Source organism: Oryza glaberrima, chromosome 1 (genome assembly GCF_000147395.1).
Source record: "Oryza glaberrima chromosome 1, OglaRS2, whole genome shotgun sequence".
NCBI classification, from domain to species: Eukaryota; Viridiplantae; Streptophyta; class Magnoliopsida; order Poales; family Poaceae; genus Oryza; species Oryza glaberrima.
The window spans coordinates 7,351,608-7,365,655 of NC_068326.1; the positions used below are offsets into that span (position 1 = coordinate 7,351,608).

At 50.7% G+C, this 14,048-nt stretch overlaps 2 protein-coding genes across 2 annotated transcripts; both read right to left on the reverse strand.

Moving 5' to 3' along the window:
- Window positions 1–806: 806 nt before the first annotated feature.
- LOC127759823 (uncharacterized) lies at window positions 807–1,970 on the reverse strand. Its single transcript, XM_052284045.1, has one exon. The coding sequence runs from the start codon at window positions 1,968–1,970 to the stop codon at window positions 807–809; it is 1,164 nt and encodes a 387-aa protein (XP_052140005.1).
- A 2,966-nt stretch (window positions 1,971–4,936) lies between these two features.
- Window positions 4,937–6,088, reverse strand: LOC127765007 (uncharacterized). Its single transcript, XM_052289802.1, has one exon. The coding sequence runs from the start codon at window positions 6,086–6,088 to the stop codon at window positions 4,937–4,939; it is 1,152 nt and encodes a 383-aa protein (XP_052145762.1).
- Window positions 6,089–14,048: the final 7,960 nt, after the last annotated feature.

A 14,048-nucleotide genomic window follows, 5' to 3' on the forward strand; every position in this document is an offset into this window, starting at 1 on the left:
TCATCAGGTGAAAGTGACCGGCCTTTATCTCCGACGCGTCGTTCCCTAGACCTGCCTGACTTACTAGCTTGTACTCGCCAGAGGCGCGTCTTTCTTCTGATCGTTAGAACCTTCAAGACAAGCCAAAAAAAAAAAAGATGTAAACGTCACACAAGGTTAATTAGCTTCCATGGAAATTGAGATCAATTACAAGTCTGTTCTTGTTTCAACTACTGTGTAAGAGTATCATGCATGCTCATGTCCTACTTGGAATAAGGTGTACGTGACCTCATCCTTGCATGCATTCAGGTTTAAATTAAATGATTTGGTACTTTGTACTACAACAAGTAATTAACAAGTTAATGCATAGGCAGAATACCGTTAAAACAATCACGAGAAGCAATATTAAGAGTAAACAGGAAAAGACAGGGTTGGAATCTAGCATTATCGAAGTACTATAAATGTTAGCTCATCATCATAAAGAAAGAACTTATCACGCTCTCAATTGTGCGATATAGTCCATCCAGTGACACTGCTCCAAAATATGAACAATGTAATGACATCTACCCGTGCATGAACATGAAGTTGCAATGCTAATTAGTACTTATTTTAGAGTGCATCAATGAGACAAGGCCAGAAGGCCTAGCAGGAGACATATATCTAGTCTAATTTGAATCCTTAGGTATACTTCATTTAATTTAATTGCTTAATTAAGAGTCGGGACACAAATGTGCCATCCAATTTGACGACTTGTTGCTCAAGATGGCACCAAAGAACTAGCAGATCACAGGCGTACTCCACAGCAACATCAGCGAAAAATTATACGATCACGTACCAGAATCATCGACGGCCGAAGTGGGGGTCAGCCTGATCTCCCAGGCACGGACGAATCGGGACGAGTGGTAAGCAATCGGCGGGTTCAGCATCTGGAAGAAGTGCCACTCTATGACTTTGCTCGTCCGCAGGTCGACGCCGAACAGCCGCGAGTGCAGGAAGAAGTAGGCCACCTCGCCGGGGTGATTGGGGTGGATGAGCGCCACCGTGGGCACCTCCTGCGGCAGCTTGGTCGCCTTGTAGCCCTCGTCGTTCCAGATATCCTGGAAGCGCGCCGCGCGGTTCAAGGTCCATGTCCCGGTATCTTCGATGAGCAGCGTCCACATTCTGACGATCGGGTCGCCGTCGCGCTCGTCGATCTGCACGTACCGGAGATCGCCCATGTCCATCCCGACGCAGCGGCGCTTGTCGAGGTCCGCCGTGCCTGGCGGCAGCTCGCAGCCATCCGGGAGCGGGATGAAGTGCAGCCCGCGGTGGGGGGCGCTGAGGTCGAAGCCGAGGAGGCCGTAGGAGAGATCCACCCACCAGATTCTCTTCTGGTACACCACCGTGCCGTTGGCGCCCCACGGGCGGTCGTGCGGCGGGTAGTTGAGCTCGCATTCGAGCCAGGCTTGAGAAACCGACGAGTACAGGAGCAGGCTGGAGTGGTCGGCGCCGACAGTGGGTTGGAGATCGGCGACGAAGAATTTCTCGCGCGAGACGCCGACGAGGGCGGCGTTGCCGGGGTGGAGGATGGGGCGGTCGTCGGGGTCCGGGAGGCGGGTGGACCTGTGCGTGTGCGCGTCGCAGATGAAGTACGCCTTGGGGAAGCCATGGTGCACGCCGAGCGGCCCACGGTAGAAGCCGTCGAGGACGGGCGGCTCCGGTTGGGGCCCCTGGGTGGCGTAGAGGAGGAGGTGACCATGGCTGTCGGTGCCGGCGACGTATGGGTGGTCGTCGATTGTCTTGCGGCGCGGCGCGATGCTCCGGTGCACGATGAGGCGGGTGGCGCGCGGAGGTATGCCGACCTTGGCCCCGTTCTCGACGCCTGGCGCGACGAAGTAGTCGCCGTGGACGACGTGCGGCACGCAAACCAGGACCAACCATAGCCCGTCAATCTCATTGCTCCCCCAGTGCATCTCCAACGCCTCAAACGCCTCCGCCTCGGAGTTGGACATGGCCGGAGAGAGAGGAGGGAGAGAGAGATTTGGGTTGGTGTTCGGGAAATTTTTTTTAGAGCCGGAGAGAGGAGGAGGAGAAGCAGAGCGTGGAGACGGAAGGGAATTGAAAGCTTGGTGATCACGTCTTGTGCCGCCGCTGTGTGGTGTTCCCGTGTGGATGGCACGAGCCGGTCCATTTCGTGCTCGAGAAGAGAGCGCAATCGGTTCATCTCCGCGAGCGCGCGCGGCATCGCATGCCGTGCGACGCACACAGCGATGGTGTGCGACCGCTAGCGGTCACGGTGGTAAACGCGATCGACGCGGGCGTGTGAATGTGCGATGGCGAGTGAGAGATAGCTAGCACAGGAGAGAAGCGGAATGCGAGCATCCATGGACCATGGGGCCGTGAGCGCGCGGCGGCGGTGACGCGCGCGTACACGTGAGTAAGCGACGGCGCCGACGGCGCATGTACAGGCGGTCCGCGCCGTCGGTGAGAGCGGGGTGGGTGACACGGGCAGCACGGCGGCTGCCGGCCGCCGGGGCAAGCTACCCTGCGTCGACGCAGGCATTCAGGCTGTTAGGCGTTCCTACTTCCTACTAGTAGAGAACTGTGGACCGAGTATATCGTATGCTCAGTTGCTCGCTTGACACATGACCTGCCATGCCGCGGCCACTTGGAGGACATCGTGTCCGGGACTCCGGGCCGCTTTTCTCCAACTGTGTGCCACGCAGCAGCAGCAGCAACGAAAACAGCACAACATTATGGTTTCAGTTCCGATCTCGGTATCAGCATGCACCAGGGTTTCACTTATGGCGCGCTTATCGCGGGGGTATGATACAGGAAATAGGAAATAGGCGATACGGTTTGGATGAATTTTGACCAAATTCAAAATTTCGGAAAAAATTGAAAAATATCATGAATGTGGTTCTTGATTTGTAATTACCAATGGTGAAGAAATTTTTTAAATAGAGTAAGCTAAATTCAAATTTGAGGGCAAAACCGAAAATAGTTTACAAATTGGAAAAAGGAAGACAATATTGGGCCTTAAGTATCCTACATATTCTTCCAATTATTCTCAATTTCTAGTTTTCTACACATATTCAACCGTGTTTTTTATTTTTTTTCCCTATTTATTTTTCATTTACATGATTTTAGCTACATAGCCCGTGATAACCATGTGAATATCGCGGTTATCGTGGAAAACCGTGCGATTATAGCCGTGAAACCGTGAAACCGCTAAGTTTTGAATCGAATTTTTGGACGTGATTTTTGTGTGATTTTAGGCAATTATCGCGGTTATCGCGCTACCGCGGGGTGACAATAACCCCGCCCAAACGATAAGGAAAACCCTGATCAGCACAAATGAACGGGTATACCCTGATCTCCCGAGATATTATCAGGCAATCAACCGAACTTATTTTCGGACAAGCAGGTTAGCAGAGCAGACAAATGTTACGGGTCATCACCAGCTACTGTAGGCCGTGTTTAGTTTCCCCCTATTTTTAATTTTCCATCACATCATATCACATCAAAAACTTTCCTACACACATATTTTTTTCCAAACTCTCAACTTCCAACTTTTTTTTAAACTCTCAATTTTCTTCAAACTTCCAACTTTTTTCAGGAACTAAACACACCCGTACTCTAGTAGAAAAAGAACTGTATCTCAGTATCTACTACACAAAATGATAAGAGTAGCACTCGGTTCAGTTCCAATTTCCAAGTAGCCAGAAATCTCAAAGGACGCGTCCGTGTGAATGTAAAGTGAGGAACCCTGAAAATTTGGGACACAAGAACGAAGATTTAGTTCATCAGGCTGAAGATGGTATTGACGGTTGTTCAAGAACAGGACAGAAATGTGTTATCAGAAGTTAAGAACCGATCATCAGGACAAACAGAGAAAATGACCTTGAGGGTGTGTTTAGTTCACGCTAAAATTGAAAGTTTGATTAAAATTAGAACGATGTAACGGAAAAGTTGAAAGTTTATGTGTGTAGAAAAGTTTTAATGTGATGGAAAAGTTGAAAGTTTTAAAAAAAGTTTGGAACTAAACTCGGCCTGAAATGTTTATGACAAATACTGATCCTTCAGGGGCGATCCTTTGTTCACCGTAATCACCAGAGAAACGCTACTTATGAAGTTCTGAATCGGATCATCAAAACCTTCGAAACGAGCATACAGAGATGGAAATGGTGACACACACACATTGTCTGAAAGTGGGATCATTTGACTTAGAGGGAACTCTTAATCAACATAGTCAGTTTGGTCTATGGAAATGTATCTATCCATATATGTAACTGTAGTTAATTCATGCTGTAATTTGTACTAATTAAATGATAATTTTTATTAGAAACCTATATATTTAGAGCAACATATTTATTTCATCATATGCTAACGAATCTAATGATTGACGTTGTTGCAACTACGAAGTATTTAAATAGGACCATGATAAGCTTAGTTATGAACGCTACATAAAACAGGGTAAACAGGGGAAGATAAACAGTAATCAGTGGTCAAGTACACGTGTCAAAAAATATATTCATTGCAGTTACTCACATTTAACGATCCAGAGATGAAACAACAACTGGTGGAGTAATCCCATGATGCATGAAGTTGTATACTTGCACCACATCTTGCAATTAGTAGTGCATATACATTCAAATTTTCAATGCAAGACAAGATACAATGCATGCATATATACTACTCCTAATTAAGAGGAGGGAACCTATCTAGTTGAATACATAGGCAATTAGATTTCTTCATTAAAACATGAACATATATTGAATCGAACATAATTCATCCTTAACCGGTTTCATTGTCAGGTTAAAACATGGCAACTCATTATCAGTACAAAATTAACATTGCTCAAGAGCGAAGACTGACAAAATCAACTCATTATCATTAAGCGGTTTCACTGTTAGCATCCACACCAACATCAGGCAAGATTATGCAGTTACTAAAAGTCTAAATACATACCAAAATCTCACTGGAACAAAGTTGGCAGGTTCCAGGCACGGACGAACTGGGATGAATGGTAGCGCATCGGCGGGTGGAGCATCTCGAAGAACCGCCACTCGAGGAGCCTGCGCGCGCGCACGTCCACGGCGAAGATCCGGGAGCGCAGGAAGAAGTAGACCACGTCGCCGGGGCCCGTGGGGTGGATGAGCGCCACCGCGGGGACCTGCCGCGGCAGCTTGGTCGCCTTGTAGGCCTCGTCGTCCCAGATCGCCACGAAGCTCGCCGCGCAGTCGAAGCCCCACTCCCCGGCATCTTCATCGAGCAGCGTCCACATCCTGACGATCGGGTCGCCGTCGTGCTCGTCGTCGTCGATCTGCACGTACCTCAGACGGCCGGCGCTCACCCCGACGCAGCGGCGCTTCTCGAGGTCCGGCGTGCCGGCGGGCAGCTCGCTGTCCTGCGGGAGCGGGACGTAGCGCAGGTCCGGCGGGTCGTCGCCGTAGACGACGTCGCAGGTGAGGAGGCCGTAGGAGAGGTCCACCCACCAGAGCCTGTCCTGGTGTGAGACCACGCCGTTGCCGCCCCACGGCCGGCCGTGCGGCGGGTAGCTGAGCTCCTCGTCGACCCAGGCGTCGGAATCGGAGCGGTACAGGAGGAGGGTGGCGGTGCGGGACGCGGGCGCGGGCTGGAGCTCGGCGACGTAGAAGCTGATGGAGTAGCAGAGGAGGCCGACGTTGCCTGGATGGAGGATGGCGAACGGGTGGTCGGGGTCGGGGAGACGGCTGGCCTCGCGGGTGGTCGTGTCGCAGATGAAGTAGGCCTTGGCGAAGCCGTGGTGCACGCCGAGCGGCCTGAGGTAGAACGCGTCGAGGGCGGGGCGCGGCTCCGGGTCGGGTCCCTGGGTGGCGTAGAGGAGGAGGCGGCCGTGGCGTTCGTCGGCGGCGGCGAGGTAGGGGTAGTTGTCGATGGCCTTGCGGTCCGGGGCGATGCGGCGGGGCACGGTGATGCGGGAGGCGAAGGGAGGGGCGCCGAAGTTTAACCGGAGCTCGGTGCCCGGCGGGAAGTGGAACTCGTCGTGGGCAACGTGCGGGACGGAGACGAGGATCACCCACCGCCCCTTCGCCGCCTCCCTCATCTGCATCTCCTCCGCCGCCCTCTCCTCCTGCAGCCTCGCCATTTGCAGTTCGGCCATGGCCGGAGATGGTTGCGGTGGTGGTAGCTAGGCGAGTAGCTGCTGTGACGAGATCAATTTGGTGGTTTGGTGTTTGAAAATTTTGGGCAGCGGAATGGAGTTTGGCTATTTAACTTTCTGAAACAGGAGATCGATGGTTGCCACGTTTGTGAAGAAGTCTTTGGTTGTCACATTTGTGAAGCCGCTCGACGCGGTTATTTCATCGTTACTAGTCGAGGGGAGTCAGCCCTGTACTTGAGTGACAAGCCTTGTATAACTGGTTTTTCCCCAGAGGTACATGATATTTACTGGATCCATACCGAAATTTAAAATTAGAGCAATTGTACGATACTTGAGGAGGTACTACTTTTTCTACTGTAAATTTGCAAATATACCGAGACTGCAAGTTTGGTTGCCACGGTTGTGAAGAAGTTTTTGGTTGTCACACTTGTGGAGCCGCTCGAGTCTCGACGCGGTTATTTCATCGTTACTGGTCGAGGGGAGTCAGCCCTGTACTGAGTGACAGGCCCTGTATAAATTGATTTTCGTCCGGAGACAGGATATTTACCGTATCCATACCAAATTTAAAATTAGAGCAATACAGTCCTTGAGGAGGTACCACTTTTTCTACTGTAAATTTGCAAATATGTCGAGACTGCAAGTTTGGTTGCCACGGTTGTGAAGAAGTTTTTGGTTGTCACACTTGTGGAGCCGCTCGAGTCTCGACGCGGTTATTTCATCGTTACTGGTTGAGGGGAGTCAGCCCTGTACTGATTGACAGTGACAAGCCCTGTATAAATGGATTTTCGCCCGGAGGCACAGGATATTTACCATATCCATACCGAAATTTAAAATTAGAGCAATTTTACGGTCCTTGAGAAGGTACCACTTTTTCTACTGTATATTTGGTACCTCTTGGTACCTATATCTATAAGGTACCAAATTTTACAAATTTAATACCTCCTCAGGACCGTAGAATTTACTGTAAAATCCTGCACTACTAATGTTTTTGGCCGAAGTAAGAGCGCATTTACTATTTGTACTGCTATATGCAAGTACAATGTAAAATACCGAGTTCAGAATAACAACCAATCTGGGGACATACGACGAATAAGTAAGCCATCCAGCGACCAATTGGTCCACTAAAAACATGCATTTTAACAACTCGTTTCAAAGATTATCAGGTCATCTCTATCAGAATTCACAGCCCACAAGTCACAAATGTTACAAGATTTGTTCCAAGCACCATAAAATTTTAGACCGCATAAACCGTCCCGTTTTCTTGCACTGGCCAACAGAAGCACATAAATCCGAATCATCGCAGTGACAGGTAGCTGACCTGGATCAGTTTTTTTAATGGAAGACCTAGATCAAATTGAGGAAAATTAGTTATATACTTATGAAATCTTCTCAATCAAAATCACATACCGCTTGAAGTTGAATGGAAAGGTGGTCAAGTCATATAAGTGGATCAATCACCTGAGCGAGAAGAGGCGTAGTCAGATGGAGCAGATCGTTAGGCCTGTCGCCGTAAGTCCATGATCTTCATTTTAGTCTATAAACATAGATAATCTTCCTCATCAACATCAGATGATACTTCACAGACAAATACTCATTGATCAATAACACAGAAATATCAGTGCTAATTAATAATTTTGTAGCTAGGGACAACTCATTTGAAACAATAAAGTCCATTTTAAGTTCAAGACAGAGAGAGAATTCTGAACATAAAGGATAAGAAATATAATTATTCATCATAAATCCTGATGCTGCATATATAAGAGTTTCAAATCTAAAAGCATGAATTTATTCTTTAGCAAACATGTGAAGCCTATTTAGAAATGAACGCTTAATAAAAAAGGTCCAGAAAGCTCTGATACTGCCGACCTTAACACTTTTTTTTTTAACGACTCGCACGAGACGGTGCGAAGTTCTATTGATAGAGTAGGAAAAAAAGTAGAAGATTACAACCCTAGAGAGTCGTAACTAGGAAAAGAAAAAAATACCACCATCCACACGACGACATCGCCAACACACACGCCCAGGAGAAGGCTAGTATCGGATCGGCCGCCGCTAAGCGTGGCCGACCGCCACTAGACCAACAAAGGCACGGCTGGCGCACCGATGCTCCACCACCGCACAAGCTTTGTCGACATGTGGGATCCCTGCATGGCGTCCCCCGCCGGCCAGCCTTCGTGCGCCGAAGACCGCGCCGCACCCACCGGCAGCTCCTCCTCATACCTAGGTCGCCTCCTCCACCGCCGGCCGCGCCTCTCTGCGCCAAGCCGGCCTCCTCCACCGGACGCGCCTCTTGCGCCAATCCGGCCTCCCTCCATCGGCCGCGCCTCTCGCGCCCAGCCGGCCTCCATCTCCGCCGCCCGCGTCTCTCGCGCTGTCACGCCCCGAACTAGCCCCGAACGGAACTAGCCCGTGACGCTCCAAATTAACCTGTTAATTGATACCAGTCCTAGGAAATAGTGCTGGTATCACAGGAAGACAGAATATCACAGCAACAGAGGTCTCTTTATTACAGAGTAGGAGTACAGTCATGTTGGGCTGCGGACAGATCCCGAGCTCACAACTGCATTACAAAAGTGAAAGCGGAAGCCAAGACTTGGACCAATCATCACAGGCGCGACTTGAGAACTAGACCGAAACCCTAAAACTCATCGTAGCCGGCTTGCTCCTGGAAGAACTCCTCATCAGCGGGATCCACTTCATCTTCTTCAGCAACTGGGGGGGAATTATTTATATAGAGCAAGGGTGAGTACAGGAGTACTCAGCAAGCCATGGGAATTAAGTGTTTAATGCAGGCTTCAAAGGAAAGGTTGTTGTTTTTGCAATTGATTTTATTTAAACTCCTTTTTGAAACAACTAAGTGAGTGCTTCTCAAACGACACGGATAAGGCAATGCGTCTCGTCCGTTCGGAGTATGTGCAATGTATCAGTCTTTGAATTGATTCAAGGTTGGCACCCGGCCAACGGCTTTCATATGGCCACCCGGGCCTGGCTGATCCCATCAGCCGCAGATTTTCCAAACATCAAACCCATTCCACAACAGTAATTTCACAAGCAGTAGTCAAACAAAACTACGCTAGGAGTTACCTCACATCCGCCCATGACTGTGGGCACGGCTGTTCGAACAGTTTAATAACCTCTGCAGAGGGGGTACACTTTACCCACACGACATTACTAGCCTTGGTCACTGTAACGCTCCGCTTTTCGCGAGACGTTAAAAAACTAATTCGACAAAATCTTATATGCGAAAATTTAGTTCTTTGTGTGAGAGTCTAAGTTGTGCCAAGGATCTCAATTTAATCCCGTTGTTCCCTCTCATCGAAACCAAAATCCTCCACCTCGAAAATTCCTCTTCCGATTCGACTCTCCGAAATCAAATTCCGAAAGTCAATCCCTTCCCTTGAATCCTCTCCAAATAATTGTTCCCATTCCCGAAAGTATCAAACTCCCACTTTGTATCCTTACTCGTCTCCCTCAACCCTTGTGTACAAGTATCAAATTTAGATTCAAATCCCCTTTTTGAATCCCGTTGGCGACTCCTCCCTCTCATCCAAATCCCAATTCCGGAAGTCAATCTCTCCCTTCCTTGAACTCGTTGCCAAATCTTTCTCTCGATTTCGAGAGAATCGATCCTCATCCAAATCATTTCCTTGACTCCACCCTATGTTCCCGAGAACAAATACCCAAGTATCCCTTTTGAATCTTTTCCATGACTTCTCCTTGAGTTTCCCTTGATACATCCCTAAACCCTCGAGTTCGAATATCAAATTTGAATTCGAATCCAAACCCTAAATCTCTCCAATACTATCCAAATCAGTTTTCTCTGTAAAAGTCTAGTTTGCCTCCCCAAGTTCTATGGGCCGAACGCCCCTCCCCAGCCCATTTCCTCCCTCTGCCGTCTTCCTCCCTCCTCTCGCACGTGCGATGCATGCGCGTGAGCCGAGCCGAGAGAGAGTTCTCTCGCTCTCTCGTCCTCTTCCTCTCTCTCGCTGTTTCTCTCTCTCTCGTTCGATCTCCCTCTCCCCGGCGCCAATTTCCCGCCGCCGCCGCCGTTCGAAATCCGGCCGCACCCCCGCGTTGCGCGCGCGCTCGCTCGCGAGGTGGCCGACCGGCCGGACGCCGCCGCCATCAGCCCTTGCGCCGCCAACGCCACGCGCTGCCGCCTTGCCCCCGCTCCATGACAAACCCACCGCCGCCGTCATCGCCAACGTCATCCATGGCCCCCGCCACTCCACGCCGCATCGTCCAAGAATGGGAGAAGCAGCTGCTTCCCCTCTCCTCAATATGGCAAAGGACCAACCCCCTTTCCCCCCCTTCTTTTTCCCTTTCCCAGACCACCGCCGGCGTCATCACCTATCGCCGCCTTGGCTGCACGCGTCGATGACCGCCAGCTCGCTCTCCTTGACCGCCAATGTCGGTTCTTCCTCCCTAAACCGACATTGCCATCTATTAAACCGAGCCGCCCCATCTCCCTCTCGTTCATTCCCTCGCCACCACCGTGCCCTTGCCGCCTTGCTACCGCCGTCCTCGCCTCCCTCCTCCATCGCGCGTGCTGGTGAAGCCGGCGTGCACGCGAGGAGCTGACGCGGGACTCCAGGCGCCGTCTCCTTCCCCTTCCCTGGCCCGAGGCCGGAGAGCTCGCTCCCGCGTCGTCGGCCGCTCGTCACAGCGTCCGTCTCGGCTCGGTAGTGCATCTCCCGTTCTCCCTCCTCGCTCCCTCTCCTCTCCTTAGCTCTGGGCAGTAGTGCGAGTAGCCTTCCAGTAGCAAGCTGGCGCCGCCCCGACCGCCGCCGCTGCTCGCCGTAGGCTCGCCGCCGTCGCCGCCCAAACTCGGTAGTAGCCGCTCGTCACCGGCCTTCCTCGGTGTAGCTCCACCAATCCGACTCTAGAAATGACCTCAGGAGGTCGCTTAGATGCTCAAGTCCCTAGGAATCGAGCTCTCGTTGCATCGTCGTCGTTTCCCTCTTTTGCCGACGCCGGAAAGCGCCGCCGCGATTCGTCGTCACCGGCCTCCCTCCGGCGAATCCGATCCGGTGACTCACTCCCTCTCGTCCGTCCCATCGTTCAGATGTACTCCCTCTCTCTCGAATCGTCGCGACGAGCTCCGGTGAACTCGGCCGCCGTCCGCCATCCATCTCGGCCGCCCCTTCTTCCTCCTCCCGCCGGCTCGCGTGGCTGCCACGTAGGCGCCATCTCGGCGCCACCACGGCCTTGACCGGGCCAAGCCGGTCAGCCGCCCCCTCCCTCCGTCTTCCCTCCCGTGCGCGCGGTCCACGGCAAGCCGTGCGGCTGCACGTGGGCCCGCCGCCATCCGTCCACCCGGCACACCGCGCCCGAACCACGCGCACCTGAAACCCTAGCGCCCGCCCCCGCGTGCGCCCTCCCCACCGTGAACCCAACCACCGCCATGTGGGTCCCGCGCGGTGGACCGCGTCCACCCGCGTCGGCCTCTCTCTCCCCGCGCCCCCTCTCTTGGGCCGCCCCTCCCGCGCCCGCGCCGGCCCATTAGGTCCGGCCAAGCCGCATAAACCCCTTGGGCCGCGCCTAAGCCGCCCGAGGAAGTCTATATGGCATCCCTCCTTTCTTTTTCAAGGGATTTAATAAACCCTTTTTCCCCTATTCTATAAATCAATTCCTTATTCCCAAAATTCCATAAATCATTTCCTTGGTCCGAGACGTCAGTGACGGTCAATAATATTCTTGAGAATATTATTTCTATAAATTTCATAAATCAATTTCCCCTTGTTCCATAAATATCTTCCTTTGCCCAGAAATTCCAATTAAACTTCCAAAATTCATATCTCTCAATCCGTACCTCTGTTTGACTCCGTCCAACTTCCAGTATTTCCATAAAATTGAGATCTATTTAATGGCACTATTATTTAGTCTAAATAGGGTCTTTTTCTTGGTCTTTTGTTTAGGTCTTTGTTTGTTTGCGTATAGTTGCGGTTACCGGATTTTTGTTGATCGTGGGATTTCTCGAAGATTCGTGAAGCTTCGTGAAGACTTTGAGCAAGGCAAGTCCCCCTTTGACCAATTGCTCCTATAATTGAAAAATCATTATTATTTTGTTGGCAACTTGCATTATTAGAATCACACACTTAACTTGCTTGGCCTCGGTTTGCGTGCCAAACCGACGGACCTACCCAGTAGTCACACTAATTCTTGTAGGCTGTACTATCATGTTTCCTTGTCGCTCCACCCTTGTGGTACTTCGGTATTCGTGCTCTCTCAGCGCGTATACCAAATATCTCACATACACCGTTGATTATCGAAAACTTGGGAAATGGGTTTGAGAAGCCTTGAAAACCCGACATGTGGTGTCGGTGTGTTTAAAAATAAAATGAATTGTGAAAACTCGCGATGTGGGGGTTGTGCCTGCGTGGCACTGTCCCGTATTCGCATATAAGGACCGATTCTTGTGGGAAACTCATCGAGCATAATCATAGTGCAACCACAAGGTGGAATGGGACACCCTGGCTAAGTAATTAGTCGGTTCAGGGAAACCTCGCATGCCAATAGTTGGGGAACACCGGCGCGGGGTCGGTTGGAGCCAAACCGGGTTCCTGGTAAGGCAAGAACGCGAAGCTTGCCAGATTACCGATCGAGGTGGTTGGAGTTTGATTTGTGAAAACTAAAATGGCCTATATTTATGTGAGGATTTGATCCTTCTATGTGGCATGAGGTAACCCTGGGTCGGCTTGGGAAAGGCTTTGTTGCGACCTCCGATACCGACGGGTGTTCGGAATAAGTTCGTATCTTGTGGGTAAAGTGTACCCCTCTGCAGAGGTTAACTAGCTGTTCGAACAGCCGTGCCCACGGTCATGGGCGGATGTGAGGTGGTTCCCGTTGCGTAGATTTGTTTGCCTGTGCTTTGTGAAAAGTTGTTGTGGTGTGGGAATTGTAACCAAAATCAGCCTACGTGGCAGATAGATGACCTAAGTGGTCAGAAACGAATCTGTGTGGTTCGGGATGTCTACGGGCATCATAGACTAGGCTTCCCGAGTGGAAGCGGATTGCTTTGCTGCTGGGCAGCTGGACTCTGAGAGTCCGAGAAAATGAAAAAGGCTCTGGGAGCCGCTTAATCAAGTGAAATGGCTCTGGGAGCCAATAAGTAATGATCTGACCCGGGAGGTCGGTACATTACCATTTGAGTTGTTGAAAAGCATCTCTTAAGTCGAATTGAGACGCAAGACTCTTTTCGGCCCAAACTTAAAAGGAAAGAAATCACTTAGTGATTTCAAAATGTTTTCAAATAAAAGATTTGCAAAACAACCTTGCCTCTCTTCCAAGCTTGCATTAAACTCCTAAATTCCCGTGACTTGCTGAGTACGAAAGTACTCACCCTTGCTCTATATAAATATATATAGTTCCTTCGCTCTGAAGCTGAAGATGAAGTGAAGTGAAGATTAGGGTTTCGTCCTGGTTCCCAGCCGTCGCCTGTGGTGTTGGGTGTTAGTCCGTTGGCTCCGCTGCTGCTGCTGTTGTTGGTGTTTCCTCGTCCGTGTTGTCGGTTGCATTCTCGGGCTGTTCTGAGCTGCAACCTAAGTTAAGGTAAATAAGTCCTCTATTTATTTTAAGGATTTGCAATGATTCATATTTGTCACCGTGGGTACCAACACTATGTCCTGGGACTGGTACCGAGATCGCGGTTTCGTAGGAAGCGGTTCGTGCCGTTATTCCTACGACACGCTCCTATTAGGTGCCGTTGTACGGCGGTGCCGGATTGGGGTGTGACAGTCACCTAGCCCATGTGGATCAGACACGTCTGGTGACTTGGGGCTTTCACGACAAGGCATTTCGAAAGCCGACACAGGTTCACCATATGCCAACGAGAGGGGTCCCAGACCGACATCAGGTTAGGTCCCAGACCATACTGTGCCAGGAACCCCGGGGGTTCTCCCCGGCACCACTCCGTTGAATCCACATGTCTCTTGGCATCATGGCT

Coding starts and splice junctions, on each gene's coding strand:
- LOC127765007 (XM_052289802.1), bottom strand. CDS start 6,088: ATGGCGAGGCTGCAGGAGGAGAGGGCGGCGGAGGAGATGCAGATGAGG.
- LOC127759823 (XM_052284045.1), bottom strand. CDS start 1,970: ATGTCCAACTCCGAGGCGGAGGCGTTTGAGGCGTTGGAGATGCACTGG.